At 53.0% G+C, this 24,490-nt stretch overlaps 1 protein-coding gene across 5 annotated transcripts in view; it reads right to left on the bottom strand.

Annotated features, from left to right (window-relative positions):
- Nucleotides 1-24,490, bottom strand: part of CDK5RAP2 (CDK5 regulatory subunit associated protein 2) — a 174,806-nt gene that overhangs the window by 3,654 nt on the left and 146,662 nt on the right. For 3 of the 5 annotated variants that reach the window (XM_020905641.2, XM_070459194.1, XM_070459196.1), the window contains 7 exons: nucleotides 22,436-22,552; nucleotides 19,803-19,995; nucleotides 18,534-18,655; nucleotides 17,283-17,531; nucleotides 14,807-14,884; nucleotides 13,504-13,769; nucleotides 9,117-9,248 (listed from right to left, as the gene is read on the bottom strand). In XM_020905641.2, coding sequence (XP_020761300.2) covers nucleotides 9,117-9,248; nucleotides 13,504-13,769; nucleotides 14,807-14,884; nucleotides 17,283-17,531; nucleotides 18,534-18,655; nucleotides 19,803-19,995; nucleotides 22,436-22,552 — 1,157 coding nt within the window. Of the gene's footprint in view, nucleotides 1-9,116; nucleotides 9,249-13,503; nucleotides 13,770-14,806; nucleotides 14,885-17,282; nucleotides 17,532-18,533; nucleotides 18,656-19,802; nucleotides 19,996-22,435; nucleotides 22,553-24,490 lie in introns of those variants that run through there. The other 2 variants (XM_070459195.1, XR_011484910.1) reach the window with 2 other exon arrangements.

The raw sequence follows: 24,490 nt of genomic DNA, 5'->3' as shown, positions 1-24,490 counted from the left end.
GGCACCGTGCCCCCAGGGCCGCGGGCGGAGCTGCGAACCGGGGCAGCCCAGGGCGCATCCAGGCCCGTGGAGACGCAGCGGATGTTAAGATGCGCTTAACCCTCCAACCTAGCGAGTCTACGCTTGGACATTTACCCCCAAGGAAGGGCAGTGCAGGCCCAAGAAGATGCCTTGGCTCCAGGATGTTCACCTCAGCACTGTTCACGGCAGGATGATTTCTTTCGATAGGGATTTAGGTAACTTAATTATGGTACTTATATACAGTGGAGTAATTTCACAGCTATTAAAAATGATGTTGTAGGACTTCATTTACTGACATTGAGAGATGATCCTAATTAGTGACACAAGAGCCCAGAACAGGTCCTGTGTACCAGGGCATGCCGGTTTCACAAAATTGAAAGCATATATCTCTATCCATAGGCGGCGTGTACATCAAGATGTCTAAACCATCTGACAACAGAGACATCACAAAAATGTTTACAGTGTTCCATTTCTCAGAGATGGGATTTGTAATATTTTGTTTTTCATTTTTTAAATTTTTCAGAATTGAGTTTTTTTCCCCAAAAAACTATAATGCTGATTTATTTTTAATGCTTACATCTTACAAAGAGGATATAAAGATATTATTCGGGGGAGTACGATCTATTAGGAAATCCTGCTTTGATTTTTTCAGATATGGGGAGAGAGTAGATGGAGGACAAACCCACAGCTCCCAGGCCCCTAAAGTGAAATATGCACGCGGTGGTGACTCTCTCGGGCTTCCCTGATGGTTTTAGAGGTAAAGAACCCGCCTGCAATGCGGGAGACATAATGAGGTGCGCGTTCAATCCCTGGGTCGGGAGATCCTCTGGAGGCGGGCAAGGCAACCCACTCCAGTATTCTTGCCTGGAGAATCCCATGGACTGAGGGGCCTGGCGGGCTACAGCCCGTGGGGTCACACCATGTCAGACAGGACTTAAGAGGCTTAGCATGCATGCATGCACGCAGCAGCTCTCCTGCCTAGTCGCCGCTGAACTGGTGCGTGGGGTTACACGCACCCCCTTCCGCATAAACAGCTGGGTTGTAAGGTGCCCGGCACAGGCCAGCCGCACTACACTGAAACACCTCTGCTCCCAGGAGGGAAGACGGCAGGCTGCCGGCTTACGGAGAATCACTTTAGTTTGTCCCCAAACTTGTTTACGGCTTTTGTAATCAGCTATGTGATTTAATTTTTAAGTAAGCTTATGAAATATGTGTATGAAAAGACAGAACTGGTTGAAAGAAAACCTGCATATGTTTCAGGGAAGACCTGATAAAGGAAAGTCACTAAAAAACCCCCACATTTCTGCCAAATTAGGTGTGGGTGAGTCAACTCTAAAAGGTGTGGGAGGAACACAGTCTAGGAGAATTCTACATTCAAATTGCTTCGCAAGTGCCTAAGTTTTTTCTTCATCTTCAAGAAACAGAAATTGGAAGTGACAGACATACATTATGGATGTAGTTTATGAAAGAAAGGAGATGGGGAACTTCAATCAGCAGACCCACATTCAAAGAAAAGGCCCTGGCCCAACATCAAAAGAATGGCAAATGAATGTACATTGAACTGTTTTTAAGTTAAACTGAGATGTTTAAGGTATGTATCATTTTTTGATTCCCTGCTTTAACCTACTTTTAAGATTAACCAATCGTGTCAGCTACAAGGACTTCGACAGTGCTTCCAAAACAGATCCTAATTAAAACACGAGGTTTTCTTTGATTCTTCCTCAAGCTGAGAGCCCGGAGACTTCTGCTCTGACCGCGGCTTTGCAGGCCACACATTCTGGGACAAGGTCCCCACTCTTCACTCAGAGCCCTGGGTCCACATCTGTAAACAGGGACGAAGCCAGACCCTCCTGTCACACTGCAGAGGACAGAGGCTCAGAGGAGGGGCTCCCTGAAGACAGGGATGATGGTTACTGCTCACCTTGTCTGCCTAACCTTTCCTCTCCTTCTAAAGTCAGCTCAGACAGCACCTCCTCCAGGAAGCCCTCCTTGAGACCCTTCCCCACCACAGCCTCGGTTGCTTACCTCTGGGTGCCCATCGTGTCCAGGGCTTTCCCTAACATTTCCCACTTCACGGTGGATTGTAACAGGTCATTACTTGTTTGCTTCCCCACCTACACTACAAGCTCCCTGAGGGCAGAACTCAATTCTCCCCCCTGACTCCCCAGTGACTGGCTCAGAGTAGGTATGAGACCATCTGCCAAGTGGTGGGTTCATCTGCACTCTCAAAAACACCCTGAACACCCTGAATTCTATCCAGCACTGAAGACAAGGAATTATATGTAAGTGTCTGCTGTCTCTATGAACTAAAAATCTTCATTTTCACAGGATGAAGGCGCTAGGGTGAAAACAGCGGGGCTCCAGAGCCCAGCTCCATTGCTTCCAGATGCTAAGATGATGGAGCAAGTGAGCTTCAGTTCTTGGTGATAATTTAGTCACTCAGTCGTGACCGACTCTTGCGACCTCATGGACTGTAGCCCACCAGGCTCCTCTGTCCAGAGGATTTCCCAGGCAAGAACACTGGAGTGGGTTGCCACTTCCTTCTCCAGGGATCTTCCCGACCCAGGGATCAGACCTGCGTGTCCTGCACTGCATGCGGATTCTTTACCACTGACCGCCAGGGACTCCCTTCAGTTCTTACTTCTGAGAAAAGGGACTAACAATACTTAGCCCTCTGGAGGCTCCTGGAAGGGATAAGCAGAGATTCGAGTGTAGAGCAGAGTCCCTGACACCAAGCACACGTGCCACAGAGCAACTCCTCGGGGCCACAGCGCTGAGGTCAGAGCCGACTTACCGAGTGCTACCTGACTCCTCAAACTTTTTTTTCCTGGTTGGTTGTTATTCTTTTGTAAAATGAAAAATCTCAAAGCATTTACAGAAGTAGAAAGAACAGGAGAATGAAGTACTAGGTACCCATCCAGCTTCAGCATCTATAGCTATCAACTCACGGCAAGACTCGTTTCATCCATACCCCTCCCCGTCCTCCGTCTAAAATTATTTTTAAAAATCAATCCTAGAACCCAATCATGTTTTACCCCCAAATATTTCAGTATACACCTCTAGAAGAAAAAGATTCTTCTTTAAAAAACCACAAGGTCATTATCACATCTAAAACAATGAGCATGACTGCTTGGTATCACCAAACAGATGTCGGTAGGTATGTTCCTGATTGCATCATAATTTTATTTTTATTATTTTTTTAAGACAACCGGCTAGATTCAGCATCCAAATGAACTTCATGTTTTGTATCTGACTGTTACGTCTCCAGCTCCTTTTAACCCAGTGGGTCTCAGAGTTACCAAGAAGCCTCGTAAAATCAGATCACTGGGGCCACCCCCAGACTTTGTGATTCAGTAGGTCTTGGGAGAGGCCTGAAAATCTGCCTTTCCAACCAGTGTCCAGATAGTGTTGGTGCTGCCTGTCCAGCGACCCTGATCTGAGAACCACTGCACACCTGGCAACTTTCACTCCCTCTCCTCTCCCTTTTTTCTTGGATGAAAAGCGGTTCTGAGCTCATGTTGTACAAATCCTGCCCCAGACCTGGAATCAAGCCATTTCACCAAGGAGTTCTAATTGCCTTTAGGAAAAAAAAAAAAAGGTACTTAGAAACCATGATTTGGCACCAGGGGTGCTCCCTGGTCCTGGCTTGGACATTTTCAGAGTCTTTTAAGTAAAGGGAACTACTAAATTTTTAAAATAGAAAATACATAAGGAGTTCATATATATGCATTTCTCTTCCCTGATAGTAAAAATTTCAACATAAGTTATTTGTTTAATACTATGATTAAAATATAGTAATTTCAAAACATCAATACAAATATTATTAACAATATATTTACTAAAAACACTTTAAATTTTTTGACAGTTCGTTCCTGCTCTTTCAGTATTTCCACTAAGAAAATATAATCAAATTACTGTGTTTGTCATTGAAATGTTACCGTTGTTTGGCCACGTGGCCTCTAGGATCTTAGTTCCCTGACCAGGGATCCAATTTGTGCCTCTTGAAGTGGAAGTTCAAAGTCCTAACCACTGGACCACCAGGGAATTTTTGAAATGTTTCCTCTTCTGAGTGGTTATGCCTTCAATTATATAAGGAAAGTTGGTTTGTTTTATCTTGAATATTTTAAGGTTGCTTTTCCCCCCATTTTAATTTTTATTTATATAAAGCATTTATAGAGTTTCAAAGTGAAGTTTATGAAGCAGGATCAGTTCAGAGAAATCTACCTTCTATCCTTGTTCTTCCATCCTCTTCCTTCCCACCCCTATAACTCTTCTATTACTGTTCATCCTTTCTCTTAAAAAACATTTTTTTAGTCCACACAAATCATGTCTTATTTTTCAGCATCTCTTATAAAACTTCAAAAATGAAAGTGATTTTCCTGCCAGGAGGAGGGCTATGCTGGGACTGAAAGCATAACGTATGTCCAGAATTAGAGGGTCCAGTGGCTATTGCCCTGGACAATTTAGTTGACCGAAGTGAATAGTCTTTTATTTTTCACATTTAAAAAAAAATTATCTTCAACTGGGGGATAACTGCCTTCTAATATTGTGTTGGCTTCTGCCATACAGAAGTGGGGATCAGCCCTAAGTACACGTGTCCCCTCCTTCCCTCCACACCCCCGTCCCACCCCACCCTCGGCTCGTCAGAGCGCCGGGCTGGGCTCCCTGTGTTATATGTTATATATACAGCAACTCATTAGCTATCTATTTTACAGATGGTGATGTGAATGTCTCAGTTCCTCCCACCCTATAAATATTTTCATAAACAAATATGTGTATATTTGTATCTCTCCCCACAACTTTCTCAGATAAACTTGTACATATGATACACACTTTGCACAGGAGTCCGAGGGGCTGCAGGAGATGCAAAAGGCAATTTAATGACACTCAGAAAAAACACCAGGTAGTAAAAGAAAACCGCCGGAGCTGCTGGTGGAAGCTTGGAAATCTGCTTCACACAGATTTCACACCAAGAAAAAGGCACTGGATGAAACACAGGCAGGGACAGAAAAGTGGCTAGAGGCAATTTAACACCACACAGGGGGTCTGTGTGTACCAGCAACCATATCGGAGCATCTCCGAGGGCCTTTTTCCGGCTCTAAAATTCTGTGATGCTAAAGTGAGCATAATCAATTACCTGAGAAACCCTCGGAAATAAGGTGCAAACCATCAGAAGCACTGACCAGCCCCTAGACTAATTTGCTAGTGGGGGAGACGAACGTGCCGATAATTTGTGTTTATACACACAGATACACACACACACGGATGAGAAACAAGAAGTGCATTCCATCTATTTAACAGACATTACTCTGTGCCGAGGACAAAAGCATTGTATCAAGGGTGAAATGTTTAGCTTAGACATAGGCTTTAAAAATCATATGAGCAAACACTAGTTTAGAAGGATGAGAGGAAATTATTCATTCATTCAAAAACATGAACAAAATAGACATGGCCCCTCACGGAAAATAGAGAGACACAGACATTAAACAAATATGTAACTATAACGTATGATAAAGGTTAGGATGAAACTGAAGAGGGTGCTACGACTGACTGATGGGAAGCCCTCTCGGACCCTGAAGTAACATTTAAGCTGAGACCTGAGAGGTGAGAAAGAGCCAGCAGGAGGGACGGGCACTTCTGTTTTCTGGGCCTGAGATGGACGTGAGCTTTGGGGGGTTAGGAGGAAAGGCAAGGCCAGTGTGGAGCTGGAGCTCGGGGGGGTTCCTCTCCCACAGGCCATCTCCACTCCACGCACAGATTTCCGTGCATGATGACTGGACATGCACTTCCCCGAGCTTGGTGCACCCAGGTTCCTGCCCAGGATCCCAAGAGGGATGCCCTAGGACAGGCCCAGCAGAACCTTCCGAGCCAAGAGCCACTTCACTGCTACCTCCCTGCCATGGCTGGGAGCTCTGAGGGCTGTGAGAAGGTAACTAGATAGGTGATAATGTGGAATGCACATTTCCCTTCTGAGTTCCTGCTGGACTTGGCCAACAATTTATAGGTTAGATAAAGGAGGGAATATCGATCAGACTATCAAGGAAGGAGCTTGAACTCTTCCTTAACTGGCAAGCTGCTTCTTCCAGGGAGGCTTCTCTGATTACTGGAGTGGGTGCTTGCCTTGACCTAATATGACATGGTACTCACACACACCGAAATCAGATGGATTATATTCTTTGCAGCCAAAGATGGAGAAGCTCTATATAGTCAGCAAAAACAAGACCAAGAGCTGACTATGGCCCAGATCATGAAGTCCTTATTGCCAAATTCAGATTTAACTGAAGAAAGTGGGGAAAACCACTAGACCATTCAGGTGTGACCTAAATCAAATCCCTTACAATTATATAGTGGAAGTGACAAATAGATTTAAGGGCCTAGATCTGATAGACAGAGTGCCTGATGAACTATGGACAGAAGTTTGTGACACTGTACAGGAGACAGGGAGCAAGACCATCCCCAAGAAAAAGAAATGCAAAAAGGCAAAATGGCTGTCTGAGGAGGCCTTACCAATAGCTGTGGAAAGAAGAGAAGCGAAAAGCAAAGGAGAAAAGGAAAGATATGTCCATCTGAATACAGAGTTCCAAAGAATAGAAAGGAGAGATAAGAAAGCCTTCCTCAGTGATCAGTACAGAGAAAGAGAGAAAAATGATAGAATGGGAAAGACTAGAGATCTCAAGAAAATGAGAGTTACCAAGGGAACATTTCATGCAAAGATGGGCTCAATAAAGGACAGAAATGGTACAGATCTAACAGAAGCAGAAGATATTAAGAAGAGGTGGCAAGAATACACAGAAGAACTGTACAAAAAAGATCTTCACGACCCAGATAATCACAATGGTGTGATCACTTACCTAGAGCCAGATATCCTGGAATATGAAGTCAAGCGGGCCTTAGGAAGCATCACTACAAACAAAGCTAGTGGAGGTGATGGAATTCCAGTTAAGCTATTTCAAATCCTAAAAGACGATGCTGTGAAAGTGCTGTACTTAATAGGTCAGCAAATTTGGAAAACTCAGCAGTGGCCACAGGACTGGAAAAGGTCAGTTTTCATTCCAATTCCAAAGAAAGGCAATGCCAAAATTTGTACTCATCTCACACTAGCAAAGTAATGCTCAAAATTCTCCAAGTCAGGCTTCAGCAATACATGAACCATGAACTTCTAGATGTTCAAGCTGGTTTTAGAAAAGGCAGAGGAACCTGAGATCAAATTGCCAACATCTGATAGATCATCAAAAAAGCAAGAGAGTTCCAGAAAAACATCTATTTCTGCTTTATTGACTATACCAAAGCCTTTGACTGTGTGAATCACAATAAACTGGAAAATTCTGGAAGAGATGGGAATACCAGACTACCTGACCTGCCTCTTGAGAAACCTATATGCAGGTCAGGAAGCAACAGTTAGAATGGGACATGGAACAACAGACTGGTTCCAAATAGGAAAAGGAGTGCGTTAAGGCTGTATATTGTCACCCTGCTTATTTAACTTATATGCAGAGTACATCATGAGAAGCACAAGCTGGAATCAAGATTGCCGGGAGAAATATCAATAACCTCAGATATGCAGATGACACCACCCTTATGGCAGAAAGTGAAGAGGAACTAAAAAGCCTCTTGATTAAAGTGAAAGAGAAGAGTGGAAAAGTTGGCTTAAAGCTTAACATTCAGAAAACTAAGATCATGGCATCTGGTCCCATCACTTCATGGCAAATAGATGGGGAAATAGTGGAAACAGCGGCTGACTTTATTTTTGGTGCTCCAAAATCACTGCAGATGGTGACTGCAGCCATGAAATTAAAATACGCTTTTGGAAGGACAGTTATGACCAACGTAGACAGCATGTTAAAAAGCAAAAACATTACTTTGCCAACAAATGTCCGTCTAGTCAAGGCTGTGGTTTTTCCAGCAGTCATGTATGGATGTGAGAGTTGGACTGTAAAGAACGCTGAGTGCCGAAGAATTGATGCTTTTGAACTGTGGTGTTGGAGAAGACTCTTCAGAGTCCCTTGGATTGCAGGGAGATCCAACCAGTCCATCCTAAAGGAAATCAGTCCTGAATATTCATTGGAAGGACTGATGTTGAAGCTGAAATTCCAATACTTTGGCCACCTGATGTGAAGAACTGACTCATTTGAAAAGACCCTGATGCTCGGAAAGATTGAGGGCAGGAGGAGAAAGGGACAACAGAGGATGAGATGGTTGGATGGCATCACCTACTCGATGGATGTGGGTTTGGGTGGACTCCAGGAGTTGGTGATGGACAGGGAGGCCTGCGGTGCTGTAGTCCATGGGGTTGCAAAGAGTTGGACACGACTGAGCGAATGAACTGAAATGAACTCATCACACAAGCCCCAGGGCCGGCATCTGCTCTGCCTGACTCCTGAGCTGTGCTAGGGCAGATGCAAACGAGGATGGGGTGGGAGCAACTGTTCTTAATTCAGTCACGTTCAAGTTACTGTCAAGTCTAGCTTTTAAGGGAAATTTCAGTGGCTTTATAATAAACGATTTTCATTGGCTTAAAAAAAAAAAGCCAAAACTAGTTTCTAAGTAGTAAAAATAGATTTATAAAGCCCACTAAAATATGATGCTGAAAGCTATCAAAAGGAATCAAGACAGTCCAGAGAAAAGGCATCAGAAATGAAAGAGATTCTGAACAGAAAGGAATGAGCTAGTCCATGAGAACAACCTGGGACTTAAAAGCTTATCAAATACAAGTCTGTCCTTGGGATTCAACACTGGAGCTTCCAACCCGGCTCTGCATCCTGAGTATGTGCCTCCCTGCCCAAACCGCAATTTCCTCATGTGTAGAATATGGACAGGGCTCCTCCCAAAACAGACGTGCTCAGCGTGGGGCCGGGGTCACGTCCAGGCTGTAGGCCCCTTGCCGGGCACCAGGGGTCGGAGGAAGAACAGGCCTTAGCAGCCATCGCGGTGTCTGACGCGTCACTCAACAAGCACAGAGGCTTCCCTGCGACCCTCTGTGTTCCCCCAGCGGAGGGCACAACTGCTGCGGGCCAGGCCCTGGGCTGGACACGGAGGCGGCGGGGACCCGCCCCGGCGGCCGCCTGGAGCCTCTGCCTCCACGTGCCACCACCCACCTGTTCGCAGAGGAGCGTGCACTGGCCGTCGGTGGGCGGAGAGACCTTCCAGAAACGCGCCAGCAACCTCGTGGCCTCGCCCAGGATCAGCCTGGCGGCGCTCACGCCGGTGAGGATGCTGCTTGGGGGTGCCTGCATCAGGGAATGAGAAGGCTGTGAGGTGCAGTCTGGAGAAAGACCACTGGCTCTCACGGGCAGCATGAACCGCCGGACCGCAGGGCCTGTGTTCCACACTCTGAGCCCGAGCCTGATGCAGACGACATCGATGTCCTGTTACAGCCGGTGAACTGCAGATTATGAGGGACTTCGCTGGTGATATTAGGCCCACCAATAAGCATGATCAGCGGCCACCTGAGTGCGCTATATTTACTTCAGCCAGAAGAGGGTCCGTGGCCGGCCCCCGCCCTGCCAGCAGCCCCGGAGCCTCTCAACATCCAGCGATGCAGCCTGATCGTTTCTGCCCCCTGCATCCCCAGTTCCCCGGCTCTGCCTGCTGCCAGCGGGACTTGGCCCGTCAAGTCTCTGTCACCCTCTCGGGCAGGCAGGAGCAAGTCAAACCGGGGACTTTCTCCAGGGCACAAGAAAGCAAAGAACATGAACCGCGGAAGGGAAAGTATGAAATAGATTTTTTTAAAAAAAGAAATAAAGAGTATTATCTCCACAAGTAATAAAATAAAACAATATGACACACCCTGTTAAGCTATCAAATTGGCAAAAAAAATTATAAATAAAAATACTCAATGAAGACAGAGGTGCAGAGGCACTCTCACTCGTAAATGGAGATATTGATACAAATTTTTGGAAAGTAACACAGCAGTGGTTTCCAACAAAAGCTATGAAGGGTCCACACAGCCTTTGAGCACGTGATTTTACTCTTAGAAGTTCGTCCCTAATGAACGGTTCTAAGATATCACCAGAGATCCAGTTAGGATGCTCGTGACAGCTTAAATGTCCAGCAAACAGGTGAAAGAGTAAATAAACGGCGCTATATCCACACAAGCTTACTTCTCAGCCATTAAAAGTTAAGTCTTTAGAAAAATACTCAATGAGATTGAAAAATGTTAATATAATGTTAACTGAAAGTCAAATACAAACTCATATGTAATGAGTCAGTTTTATTAAACTTTACGAATGAGATACAAGTATACATATGAAAATTTTAAGCATTGAGCACTATGTGGTATTTTTATGGATGTTTCTATGTTTCTCTATAATTTCTAGTTGCTGTAAAATAAAGATCATAATCAGAAAAGAACAATACTCTTATATTTACAAATCCATGCAACGAGTATTTATCATGCACCTATTCCACGCCAGGCCCTGGGCGACACAGTGGATACAACAGTGAACAAAACACACACAACGCGATCCCTACCTTTTACTCTTCTGATGCTTATTATTAATGGAATAAAAAAGGCAAAACTGGCTTTTACAATATTGTAAAACAAAACAAAAAGGCAAAACAGCCATGATGTATGGGGCTCAAGTGTCCTCAATGAGAACCCAAAAAGAAGGAGGGTCAGAAAATGTGACCCTCAGAAGCGCGAAGGTTGAGTCCAGTCCGGGGGAGGAAGGAAATCTGACCCTAAGTCTTGGAGGAAGTGAATGAGAAGCTTTACGCCAAGCACACATGGGTCCTTGACTTTAAAATGAGGATTCTGGCAGGATGCCCACAGGAAGAAGGGGTAGGTGGTCTTCCCAGCCTGAGGGCACCGGGGCCAGGGCTGGAGGGAAAGCAAAGCCCCAGGGAGCGGGGAGAGACGGCGGGCGCGCGGGCGGGAGCAGGCCCCGCATGAGAGTCTGCACAGCCCAGGGAGCGGGGAGAGATGGAGAGACGGTGGGCGCGCGGGCGGGAGCAGGCCCCACATGAGAGAGTCTGCACAGCCCAGGGAGCGGGGAGAGGTGGAGAGACGGTGGGCGCACGGGCAGGAGCAGGCCCGGGCATGAGAGTCTGCACAGCCCAGGGAGCGGGGAGAGGTGGAGAGACGGTGGGCGCACGGGCGGGAGCAGGCCCGGGCATGAGAGTCTGCACAGCCCAGGGAGCGGGGAGAGATGGAGAGACGGCGGGCGCACGGGCGGGAGCAGGCCCGGGCATGAGAGTCTGCACAGCCCAGGGAGCGGGGAGAGATGGAGAGACAGTGGGCGCACGGGCGGGAGCAGGCCCGGGCATGAGAGTCTGCAAAGCCCAGGGAGCGGGGAGAGGTGGAGAGACGGTGGGCGCACGGGCGGGAGCAGGCCCGGGCATGAGAGTCTGCACAGCCCAGGGAGCGGGGAGAGATGGAGAGACGGCGGGCGCGCGGGCGGGAGCAGGCCCCACATGAGAGTCTGCACAGCCCAGGGAGCGGGGAGAGATGGAGAGACGGTGGGCGCACGGGCGGGAGCAGGCCCGGGCATGAGAGTCTGCACAGCCCAGGGAGCGGGGAGAGGTGGAGAGACGGTGGGCGCACGGGCGGGAGCAGGCCCGGGCATGAGAGTCTGCACAGCCCAGGGAGCGGGGAGAGATGGAGAGACGGCGGGCGCACGGGCGGGAGCAGGCCCGGGCATGAGAGTCTGCACAGCCCAGGGAGCGGGGAGAGATGGAGAGACGGCTGGCGCGCGGGCGGGAGCAGGCCCCACATGAGAGTCTGCACAGCCCAGGGAGCGGGGAGAGATGGAGAGACGGTGGGCGCACGGGCGGGAGCAGGCCCGGGCATGAGAGTCTGCACAGCCCAGGGAGCGGGGAGAGGTGGAGAGACGGTGGGCGCACGGGCGGGAGCAGGCCCGGGCATGAGAGTCTGCACAGCCCAGGGAGCGGGGAGAGATGGAGAGACGGTGGGCGCACGGGCGGGAGCAGGCCCCACATGAGAGTCTGCACAGCCCAGGGAGCGGGGAGAGATGGAGAGACGGCGGGCGCGCGGGCGGGAGCAGGCCCGGGCATGAGAGTCTGCACAGCCCGGGGAGCGGGGAGAGATGGAGAGACGGCGGGCGCGCGGGCGGGAGCAGGCCCCGCATGAGAGTCTGCACAGCCCAGGGAGCGGGGAGAGATGGAGAGACGGTGGGCGCGCGGGCGGGAGCAGGCCCGGGCATGAGAGTCTGCACAGCCCGGGGAGCGGGGAGAGATGGAGAGACGGTGGGCGCGCGGGCGGGAGCAGGCCCGGGCATGAGAGTCTGCACAGCCCGGGGAGCGGGGAGAGATGGAGAGACGGCGGGCGCGCGGGCGGGAGCAGGCCCCACATGAGAGAGTCTGCACAGCCCAGGGAGCGGGGAGAGATGGAGAGACGGTGGGCGCACGGGCAGGAGCAGGCCCAGGCATGAGAGTCTGCACAGCCCAGGGAGCGGGGAGAGATGGAGAGACGGTGGGCGCACGGGCAGGAGCAGGCCCCGCATGAGAGAGTCTGCACAGCCCAGGGAGCGGGGAGAGATGGAGAGACGGTGGGCGCACGGGCAGGAGCAGGCCCAGGCATGAGAGTCTGCACAGCCCGGGGAGCGGGGAGAGATGGAGAGACGGTGGGCGCGCGGGCGGGAGCAGGCCCCGCATGAGAGAGTCTGCACAGCCCAGGGAGCGGGGAGAGATGGAGAGACGGTGGGCGCGCGGGCGGGAGCAGGCCCAGGCATGAGAGTCTGCACAGCCCAGGGAGCGGGGAGAGATGGAGAGACGGTGGGCGCGCGGGCAGGAGCAGGCCCGGGCATGAGAGTCTGCACAGCCCGGGGAGCGGGGAGAGATGGAGAGACGGTGGGCGCGCGGGCGGGAGCAGGCCCCGCATGAGAGAGTCTGCACAGCCCAGGGAGCGGGGACACAGGGAGTGGGAGGCGTCACACGGCTGCGGGCGCAGGACACCAGAGCGCCCTGGAGGACACAGCGGGGTTCCAGTCCTGGCGGCGCCCAGTTCCTCCCACTCAGCGTCTGCACCATGGGCACGCTGCCACCCACCGTGAAGGCTGCTCTGGGGTGAAAGGAAACACGGCACTGACCGGCCATGTGCTGGGCTGGCAGCCGCCACCCATCGGAGGGGGCGCGGGGCAGCTCGTGTCGGCAAGCGCACCCCAAGGGACTGTGTGATCCTTGCACGCCACGTGAGGATCAGGACCTTGGCCACGCTGAGTGCGGAGGCTGGGAGGGGGACGGACCGGTGACCGGGGGGAAGAACGGACGGACACACGACAGGACTGAAGGACAGATGGAAGCCGCCATGCGGCAGGGTGACCGCAATAGGACAGGGACACGCCTCAGCAGGTGTCCCCCCCAAACAGCGAACAACCTGCAGACCGGACCTGCCCTGTGAGTCTCGGGGCTGCCTTTCCTGGCCCCTCTTCCCAGGAGAGGAGGCCCCACGGCCCCCTTGCCTCCTGCCTCCGCCTCCTGCTCCCCTGTGCATCCCTCTCCCTCCAGCGCCATTGCTAAGGTTACCTTGGTTACCAGCTCCTGACTCGTGGGGACGGGAGCCTCTTGGATCTGAAGGTCCATCTCGGTGAGGAGCGTCTGGCCCCGGGCAATCTGCTCACACAGGGCATCGTAGTCCTCAGCCGGGCCCAGCACGTGGCGGCCGCTCCTGCTGGCCCACGGGTGGTGGCTGGGGACCAGGGAGGACACGTAGGAAGTGCTGACGGCGGAGGCGCCGCTGTCACAGGAAAGGGTGTCTCCGTCATTTCCGGAGAGCGGAGGCATCTCTGAAGCTGCAGAACGAGAGGGGAGACGTGAGATCTCCCAGGAGCAGCACCTGCCTTCAATGAGCTGTGTGTAAGGATGCGAAGCCAGCCGGTAGGCAAGAGCCCGCAGGTCCAAATGCCACCTGACACCACCCAGGGGAGAGAGGCTGGGATCCAGGATGCCAGTCTGTGTGCCACCTACTGAGTAAGCCCCAGGCTTAGTCACCTCATTTCAACCCAGTCAGCACTCATCAGAGTCCTGCAATGCAGAAGAGCCCGGTCTACACAGAGAAACCGAGGCCGGGCCTGCGCTTCAGCAGTCTGAGGTCTGAGCGGACCACAGACGCCACGCGGAAGGGGTAAGAGCCCGACATCAGAGAGCCGGAGCTCAGAGGACAGGACAATCAAGCCTGTGTAGGAAGGGAGACCAGGGACGGCTTCCTGGAAGAAGCAACAACTGCGCTGGGGTGAAAGGGTAGTGAGAAAGATGCTACACGGAGGAAAAAGCCTGCCGTTTTCCACCTTTGCATCAGCAGAAGCACAGATGGGTGATGCTGACAGGGGCCATCAGGAAAGACATTTCCCAGAGCCATTTGCGTTCGGGAGGAGTCTTGGAGCAGCAGGGTTTTCACTAGCAGAGAAGCGGGCAAGGTTGGTCTGGCAAAGGCAGGAGCCACGCTGCACAGTCCCCGTGAGAGGAAAACGCAGGCCCATCTGCAGGACGGGGACCCATCTGTGTGGCTCCGGGTGGGCAAAGTGGTGTGGCTGGGCAGGCCCGCCTGGGCTGGACGCTGCAGGCCCTCGAAAGTCATGCTAAGGTAGTCGCTCTAATCCAGGGCAACAGGGATCCCCAGCCAACGACGTCCCTAAGGTTGGTAACACCCAGGAACACAGGAACCAGCTTGGAGGATGAGACTGCCAGCTAGAGATGCTGAGAACATGAAACCCTAAATCCTGCCAAACACTCTTCTGAGTTGGAACCAGGGAGCCCCCTTGCCCTCAACTGAGCAAGTCCCACCGAGAAACCCAATGGTGCCACAGTTACCCAGACTTTAGCTTTGTACCTGATCTTGGGGGCATTGCTGGGGCGAGACCAAACAGATCACATGAATTGTCAGTTGCCATGGGACACTCGTCACCATCTGCACAAGGCAAAATAAGGGAAATAAACCATCAAAAGTTTTAGTTTCATTCTCATCAACACGTGAGAGAGAGAACAGCATGAAATACAGTCATGTTCTGGACACACACACGAGCGCTCTTTCAAATCCTCCCTGGGCCTCTCTCCCACCAGGCCTTGCAGGACAGAGTGAGCAGGCCTCCCTGGAGGCCCCTCTTTGTCCAGACAAGTAAGCAGACCACTCTCCCCGAGGGGTCAGGGCTCAGGGACGGAGGCACGGGGGCTGTGGGAGCCCAGGTCAGGGGGGGCGACCCGAGGAGGCAGAAATGCCGGCAGAGGGGGGCCGGTCGAGACACCGCAGGGAGCGTGAAGTGGGGGGCTTCGGGAGGAATGACTGGCGGCCTGAGCCTGGAGGTGGCCGCGGTTACGCACACAGGAGGGAAGGGTTCCCTGAAGGAGGACCTGGGAGGTGATACACGGGAACAGGGAAGCGGGGAGAACTGGTCAGATGCAGGACAAGACGCCGAGCCACGTTCTATGGGGCACCTCTGAGCTCCCAGGAGCTCAGGGACAGCGTGGCGCTCCAGTTCAGATTTCCTGGGAGAGGCGGCCAAGAGACTGAGATGGGAAGGGATCTGCCTAGCATGACCTGGAGCGGCGGGGACAGAGCGAGCACTGTGTCCACGCCTCGCGGGGTCCCGCTCAGCTCATTCCCACCCAGGCACCTCCTGAGAGTGCGCTTTGATATCGGGGGGGCAAGGAGCCCCGGGGGTCTGCTCTGGGGAGCTGGCCCAAGACGGATCACTTCCTACAAAAACAGCAGTCTTCAGAGCAGAACTTTCAGACAGCTGCTCTTCACTACCATCCTGGAAAGTCTTTTGCAAAGGAGGAAATGCTGCTGCCTACAGTATAATTCTCATCTCCAACGGAGGAGGCGGGAGAATGTCCCCACGGAGGCAGCGCTGTGAATTCTGAGCACACTCTAAGCAAAGTCCTATAAGGGCTGGGAGCAGACCTCTACTTAAGGGCCTCTCCGGCCAGGCCCGCTGCTGCGGTAGCACCCATGCAGAAGGCGGCAGTGGGGGCCCCTCCCAGCCCTGCCAGGCTCCCCTTGCAGGATCTTATCCTAAGAGCACTGCTCAACAGAACAATCATGTTAATGCTGATGGTCACTAAAGCGCTGAATCAGAGACCACTCTAATCATCACCACTGCAACGGCTTGGTGACCGGCAATCATCTGAAAACAACTAATTAAGAAGCCCCTGTGAAGGAAGGGGTATCACTGACGACGTAATATTGGCCAAAAACAAAGAAAGGCACAAAAACCAATCTGAACCCCATGAATTCACGCCTGTATCTGATTACCCAACGAAACAACACAAAGCACCAAGTACAAAAAAATCAATATTCTGTAACCAGGAAGGACCTTTTCCTTTTTACTTTTCCACATTGTCACAGCACCTTTTTGGTTCAAATTTTAAAATCCTTCCCAAGGAGAAACCCATGAGTCAATCACTACAAGTTCCAAGGCTGGGTGGCGGGGTGCTCTTTGAGAGATTGTAACTTTCTAAATTAAAGGTGACAGGTTTAAGTCCCAACCTAAGTGAAGGACAAATAAAGTGTAAGTATAAATTCCTTACTCCCCCGGCCCTGACGTACCCACCCTCCCTGCAGGTGTAAGGACAGCGACCCCCGGACCCCCGAAGCCCTCCAGGCGGTGCTTCAGGAACAGACTGGACTTGGAGCTGGGAATGATTTCTAGCTCCAGCTCTGCCACCGACTTGCGGTAACTCTGGAAAAGCCTCTTGCCCTCTCTGTTTTAGTTCCTTCATAAAAAGAGCAAAGAGGCTGGCCTGGCTGACTGCTTTGAGCCTGAGCATTTGCCGGTGTTTTCTGGACCTATGTGGGAGGGGGACAGAGCGGGTCCGGGAGCCCAGTTTATCCTCTCTCTGCCCTCCCTACAGCCTCTGCAAGGCCAGACAAAAAGCCTGCAAGCAAACGCCAAACAGAACTAGCGTTCAAAACTGCCAGGAAGCTTTTCAGACCCTGAGACACCGACAGCTGGAGGAAGAGGTGCAGAACCTCTTTTAAAGGTGGTAAAAGGGACTAAACTGGATGTCCAGCAGCAGGTGATGTGGACTGGACTAAGGGGAGGGGAGGGAGCAAGACTGGAGGCCACAGGGTGGCTGGAAGCCACGACTTGGCTGCCCTGAGAATCCACAGGCCCCAGGCAGAGATGATGGCATTTTGCCAAAGGTGACAGCTAATTAGTGGTAGGGCCCCAGGCTCCCGGGGTCTGGCGAGTCTGCTGTGGGTGGGCAGACACCTCTGTGGGGCGAGGGTGGGATTCAGCAGCTCGCGTGTCCTGCACAGACGCACAGGGCCGTGTCTCAGATGCTGGGGAGAGGCAGGGCAGTACCAGGTTCGTCCAGTGGCAGGGGCCGCTCATGGGCGGACAGGGTCTGCAGGGCCGAAGCGAGAGCGGCCTCCTGGGCCTCCTCCCCGTCCTGCACCAGCCGCTCCTCCACCCAGCTCTGCAGCGCCATGCTGGTCTTGACGCTTTTCTCCAGCAACGCCTGCAGGGCCTGGACCTCGGCCAGGAGGCTGTGCAGGTGGCCCAGGAGGTCCTGGCCCCTCCAACCTTCTCTCGACGCCTCCACACCGGCCTCTGTGAACAGGAGCAAAGGGAAACCTTGACCCGTCCACTGCCAACGGGTCAGCCGTGAGCTGACGGTGCTTGCCACCCGCTGCCACCCCCACCCTCCTCCCCTGCCCAAGGACTGGGAACGGTTGAAAATAACAACTCGACTTTAAAAACAAAAATATCGGCAGACTTAATTGCTGCTATTCCACAGGCTAAGTAAGAGCTGGAAATTAATCTTCACTTCTGGCCATTAAGGCCTAGCAAATTGCACACCAAACCCCAAAATTATGTCTAGTAGTAATAAAATCTATTTGGGCTGGAATTATAGAATGAAAGGGGCTGATTTTCAGAGCCACAGTGTATTAAAAAGGCACAACAGCAGGAATAAGAAGAGCAACTTGAGGAGAAAATGAAAGCTGAGAGGTGACCCTTTTCTAGATAAAACTTTCAATAGGGAGAAACCATCTGGAAAATTAGTTGAAAAGAAAAAAACAACAGAAACCCCCACCCCCGTCAATATTGATTGTAAAACATTAGCGTTTACAGTCAAGTCACTCTGACCCAGCATTTCTCTAGGACAGAGCACGGACCAGCAAGCATCTCCAGAGCAACGCTCAGCACACAGTAGGTGCTCCATGATTATCTGCTGAATGAATGGACCAAAAAAAAAAAAAAAAAAAAATACACTAGCAGGAAAATTGTTATTTCTGGAGCGTCTACTATGTGCCAGGTACTGTGCTAGGATATTTAATAAATGATCGCATCTAATTTTCATGACTTCATAGAACCGAGATTAGCAGGCCAAAGCAGCGAGCTGACTGCAGAAGGCGCACCCCGGGGACGCGAGGCTGTGAGAAGCCAGACCTCAGCCGGCTGGGCCCCGGAGCCTCAGTCCTTCCCGGTTTCCCGCCGCCGCTTCAGGAGAGTCGACCTGCTCCACCAGGGAGGCAGGCCTGGGGTTTCAGGACGGCGGGCCAGCCTGCTGCTGGTGGAGAGGCCAGCGCTCCCGGCCAGGGGGCCCAGTACCTCGCGGGCTCCGGCGCTCTCGGTCCAGCGTCTCACTCGCCTTCAGCCCCGCCCGCAGGGCCCTCAGGAGCCTGTCGCTCTGCAGGAGCACCTGCTGCCTCAGCGCCGTCTCCTGCTGCAGCCTGGAAAAGCCCCGCCGGCGCGGGGAGGAGAGGCTCGTCTCACGCGGGGGACAGGCGGTCCCGCTGTGACCCGGGGAGCGTGGCCGAGACTGCTGGTGCGCTGGGGAGCATCCCGAGGGCCCCTCCAGGCCCAGCCCTTGACGTCTGAGATCTTGGGTCGTCCTCACAGACACCCCAAGAGGGATGTGCTACGAATGCCCAACTCAGGAATATGAGGAAGTGAAACGCAAAATGGTTATGTCTCACCCAGGGGTGCCCAGCTCGGGAGAGAAGCAGGGCTGTGATGGCACAGGCCGTGAGCTTACGGATCGCTGCACCGCGCTGGGGAAGCAGGGGGACCTCAGGAACTAAAGGTCGGGGGGAATCAGGAGAGCTGACGGGGCTGCTGAGACACACGGGCCGAAACGGAGGCCATGGGGGCCAAGGGGCTTGCAGAGGCGCAGGCAGCATGACGGGCTCAGAGCCCGAGCCAGACGCACGTCCACCCTGCACGCAGAACCGCCCGCGGCTTCGGGCCACTCAGCAGGAACGCCTAGGTCCTCCCGGCCCCAGGGCCCTCCGCCATCCCAGCGCCTCCTCCAGCAGGGCCCCCTGCTCTGCCCTGCACAGGCCAAGGACACCCCGCCCGGGCCCTCATCCTTTCCAAAGAGAAGGACCAGAGGCTCCGCAGGCGGACGCACTCACTGCCTCCAGGCGGCTGCTCAAACAGCATCTTTCAGGGAGGCCAGCCGTGACGCTCCCAGGATGAAAAGGAGCCAGCTGACCCCCAGGCCCCGTCCCCCGACTCAGAGGACTTTCCTCCTCTGACTCCACTCCCACCGGGCATGTCGTGTGCTGCGTGCTCACTGCGTCCGCCCCGGCAGAGGACCCTGACCCAGAGGACTTTCCTCCTCTGACTCCACTCCCACCGGGCATGTCGCGTGCTGCGTGCTCACTGCGTCCACCCCGGCAGAGGACCCTGACCCAGAGGACTTTCCTCCTCTGACTCCACTCCCACCGGGCATGTCGCGTGCTGCGTGCTCACTGCGTCCACCCCGGCAGAGGACCCTGGCCCAGAGGACTTTCCTCCTCTGACTCCACTCCCACCGGGCATGTCGCGTGCTGCGACCTCACTGCGTCCACCCCAGGCAGAGGACCCTGACCCTACCTGCTGCTCAGCGCCCTGCGGCCGCGGCAGACCTCCCAAAGCAGCCGCTGGTTCTGACTCTCCTTCTCGTCCACCTCTGTCTGCAGCCTCTCCTTCTCCGCCCTCACAGAGGCCAGCTCCCGCTGCAGGTGCTCCAGGCTCGCGGCCTTCCTGGAGAGGGCCTCGCGCAGCTTCTCGTTCTCCTTCTGTTTATCTGCATGCAGAGGAAAGCGCCGCTGAGAGGAGACACCATTTGTTTTTCCAACCTTATTACACAAATACAGCGCTTCAGCCGGAGCACGCCAAGAATACAAAGGAGAGAAGGAGATTTCATCTGGCATTTGTGATTGTGGCATTCCAATTATCTCATGCGTTTTGGGCAGATAAATCTGTCAACATCAAGGCTGCAGATTAAACATCACTGGGATGAGATGGGCCCGTTTAATTTTCTATTAAATGATGGGCTGTGCCAACCTAGTTACTGTGGCTTCACAGAGCAAAACCTGGGGAGACATTAGAGACAGAGGCAAGAAACGGGGCTCAAAACTCTGGCGACGGGTGCTGGGCAAGTCAGAGAGGCCAGCCAGGAGGCCAGCGGGCTGTGCAGACGGCCCCTCGGCCACCAGCACCAGGCCAGGAGGCCAGCGCTCCCGAGGGCGAGAGCACTGGGGCTCGGGGATACGTGGCCCAGCACGAGGCCTGGAGACAGAGGGGCATGCTCAAGTGCGGCTCTTCTGCTTACTGACCCCCAGCACCTCCAGCGAGTCTCTTCACTTCTCTGCGCCTCCGTGTCCTCATGTGCGTGGCCAGGAGTATCGACTGAGCTACTGCATGTAAAGACTTCGCTGAGGGCCTCAAAGCACACTGCAGGCTGCCAGCGCTCCGGTGGCTGCTAGCTATGCCGGCGCTGCTAGCGGCTGACGTCACCGCAGAGCTCACTGTGTTACCTTAAGATCTCCCCGTGTATCATCCTGCTTACTCTTCAGAGCAAACCTCCATGGAGGCACTTGGCTTACTCTCTTATTTTCCAGACAGGATGTTAAGGATCAGAGAGACTAAGGCTTTGCCGAGGTCACACAGCCAGTAACTGGCAGAGCCAGGATTCAGATCCAGCTTTTCTGATTCCACTCTTAACCATGACTCGATCATCTCTGAGCATGCTTTCTCCTCTCCCCGCAGGCTGCAACCACACTGAGCTTCCGACAACTCCGGACCAGTCCAGACTCCACGCCCATCTCTAACCCCTGGGCCTCTGTCCACCCTTTTCTTTCTATTTAAAACGCCCTGGCTCTTCAAAACCTTAGCTGTTGTTTAAGTTGTTAGGTCTTGTCTGACTCTGTAACTCCATGGACTGCAGCCTGCAAGGCTCCTCTGTCCCTGTGATTTCCCAGGCAAGAATTACTGGAGTGGGTTGCCATTTCCTTCTCCAGGGAAGCTTCCCGACCCAGGGATTGAACCAGCGTCTCCTGCACTGGCAAATGGATTCTTTATCACTGAGCCACCCGGGGAGCCCTCTAAACCTCAGGCACCTCTGCTAATCCCTACTAACATCCCAGACTCAGCTCTCAAAGGCCAGCTCCTCCTGGGTCAGGATGTCTTCTCCAGGGTCCCGTGCTCCCGGAGGCTACTATGGCTGATCCTCACCTTGGTCCGCCACGGTCACCTGGCTCTCTCTCCCATCAGACCATGAGGAGCCCTGAGGGAAGGGATCAGGCCCTGCTCAATTCTGTATCAGAATCTACACAGGCTGCAATACAGAAGAGGTGCCAGGAAATGTCTGCCGAATGAATGAATGATCTGCAGAAGACCCAGTTTCATCTCTTAAGCCAAAATCATCAGTATCTCTAGTGAAAATGGGATAAGCTGGCCTGAGTTCCGGTTCCACCACCTCTAGCTCTGTGACCACAAGCCAGTCAGTTCCCCAGGCCTCAGTTTCTTACTTGTAAGGCAGGACTAATAATAATGTCATTCTAGAAGCATTTTATGTATTGACAGAACATATAAATAAAACCTTTTTGAGGGCTAAGCTCCACACAGAAGGAATTAAAAGAAGAGAAACTCTGTCCTTTAAAAAAACACTGTCCTTTTCCCTGGTGGCTCAGTAAAAAATCCACCTGCAATGCAGGAGACCTGGGTTTGATCCCTGGGTGCGGAAGATCCCCGGAGAAGGAAATGGCAACCCACTCCAGTATTCTTGCCTGGGAAATCCCAGGGACAGGAGCCTGGCAGGCTAACTGTCCATGGGGTCACAAGAGTTGGACATGACTCAGTGACTAAACTACCACAAAAGGAAATCCTGGAGAAGCTTTGCTGGTCACAGAAAGTCTCTGAAGTTTCCAGCCCTTCTCTCTTCCGCTGGGAACTAAGAGGGGTGAGAGGCGGCTGCACAGAGGGGAGGGGGACGTGAGGAAACGTTTACTCGGCCCGGAGGCAACACGCTGCGGGCTTCTCCTGCGCTTAGCTGTCAACAGCCCGATGAAGAACTCCTATTTTACAGCTAACGATACTAAGGTTCAGAGAGGCCGAGCGAGCGGCCCGAAGTCACAGAGCCACAGGATCGAGACGCAGGTTGGCCCAACTCCAGCGTCCGCATTCTTCCCACGCCACGGGGGGCTGTGGGACCCTAGGCTGCAGACAGTGCCTCTAATTTTTACCTCTGGATCCTTTAGCGAGCATCGTATTGAGGGCCTGGTTCTGCTTCCTCAGGAAATGTACTTCTGATGTCAGAGAATTATGGATCTCTGCACCATAAGCCAAAACATTTGAAGAACCTATAAAAACACACAGAAGTCACAATTTACGGATGGTCTCCAGGCCCGAGTGCATGGAACTTTCTAGAAAACAGTTTTAAATAATGAGAAAAAACAACATATCATGAAAACTACTCCTGTGAACTACGTAAGCTATTACCAAAGCCCACAGGGAAAGGAGAGTGAGCTTGAAAGAGGAGACGAGGGGACTTCAGGCATCTCGCCTGCCCTCGGGGAGCAGAGAGGAGGAGCCGGGCAGGGGGCGGGTGGGCAGGAGCAATCTCTCTCCTGAGAGCCAACCCACCCGGGGACCTCTCCACCGAGGGCCTCACCTTTCCCCGCCCTCCCTCCCGTTTCCTGCCTGTGTAGACAGTCTCACCACCACCCCAGCTCAAGCTGAAAGCGTGGGAGCCAGCCCAAAAGCGTCTTCTTCCACTCCGCAGTCAGCCAAAGTGATGGCTGACTCTTCCTCCAAAATGCCACGCACACTGGCCCACTCTTTTAGGCCCCTGTGGTTCAGCCATATTTTTGCCCTATTTGCCTCAGCCAGTAAGATGATCGTCCTAAACACAGTCTGTTTGTGGTTTCTTTTTTATTTTTTTCTGCTCAAAACTATTTGATGGCACCACTGCAAAAGACAATCACACAACCAAATGCAAGGTCCAAACGTCAAATCTCTATTATTAGCTCGAATCTCACAGCCCACCCCACTTCCTCTCACACTAGACCCTCAGCCCAACCGAGCCGCCCTGTGCTCCGAACACACCACGTGGTCACACACACCTCCCCAGCTTTACAAGACGAGGTGTTCCCTTTGTCGAGAAAGCCTGCCACCTAGCTCGACTGTCGAAATCACACTCGTCCTTGAATTCATAGCTCAAGCTCACTGCCCCATCGTGCAGACTAAAAACACTAGGCTCTAAAGCCTCACAGACTGGGTCTGAGGTCACTCGCACACTGACCGGCTCCCTCATGCCTAAACACCTGCTCGGGCTCCAGTCTGTCTCCTGAAATCCTAGCCCTTATTCTGGCCGGACAGCACCCCTGACGCTCCGCGTCAGCGCCCCCCGCGCGCTGAACCTTCCTCGTCTGCACCGTGTGTAACGTTCCCATCCGTGGCCACCCCCCTGCAGAGACCCGCTGCGTGCAACGTGCTTTCTGCACGTGGCAGACAGACGCCGCCCCTTGCCGTCCTTACTGATGGAGTCGACCACACTGCAGAGCCCAGGGGCCAGACACCTGCTCTCCCAGCCTCCGGGGCGGCTAGAGCGCGGGCATGTGCCTCTTCTGGTCGATGAGACTTGACAGGAGGCCCGCTGGGAACTTCGGGGAAAGATTTTCCGCCCCTCCTGCTCCGTTCCCTCCTCTGGACTCTGTCCTGACAGGAGGGGAGGCGGCAGCCTCCACAGGTACTAACCCCATGCCCTGCTCCCAATCAATCAGCCGTAGGACCCGCTTACAACCGCTTACAACTGCCTGCCCCTGGATTGCCTGCCATATAAGAAAACAAAAGTCCCCATTGTTTATACCAGTTTTTTACTCATATTCTGTTATTTGCAGCTGAAAACATCCTGATACACAACTGACTACCCGTGCGGTAACCCACTCCAGTATTCCCACCTGGGAAACCCCATGGACAGAGGAGCCTGGAGGGCCACAGCCCAGGGGCCACACAAGAGTCCGACACAGCTTAGCGAGCAAGCAGCAACAGAACAGCACTCAGCCCTGGAAGGAAGGCTCAGCACGGTGCCCCCAGGAGCCAGTCCGTTCTCCCTCTCCTCCACAGGCACTGCCTTCTTCTCACGTGAACGATTCACCAACTACAGTATCGTCTTTCTTAGCTGACATCCATCTCTCCCCACCGTCTTCCTCCATGCTCCCCTATAAGCTCTGGTGTCGTTTTAGAGACACTCGGGTTTGAACCTTGGCTCTGGCTTCTTAATAGCTGCACGATCTCAG

Source organism: Odocoileus virginianus, chromosome 31 (assembly GCF_023699985.2).
Source record: "Odocoileus virginianus isolate 20LAN1187 ecotype Illinois chromosome 31, Ovbor_1.2, whole genome shotgun sequence".
Classification (NCBI taxonomy): domain Eukaryota; kingdom Metazoa; phylum Chordata; class Mammalia; order Artiodactyla; family Cervidae; genus Odocoileus; species Odocoileus virginianus.
The sequence above is the reverse complement of the archived record's forward strand: the minus strand, read 5'-3'. Positions and strand labels throughout refer to the sequence as shown.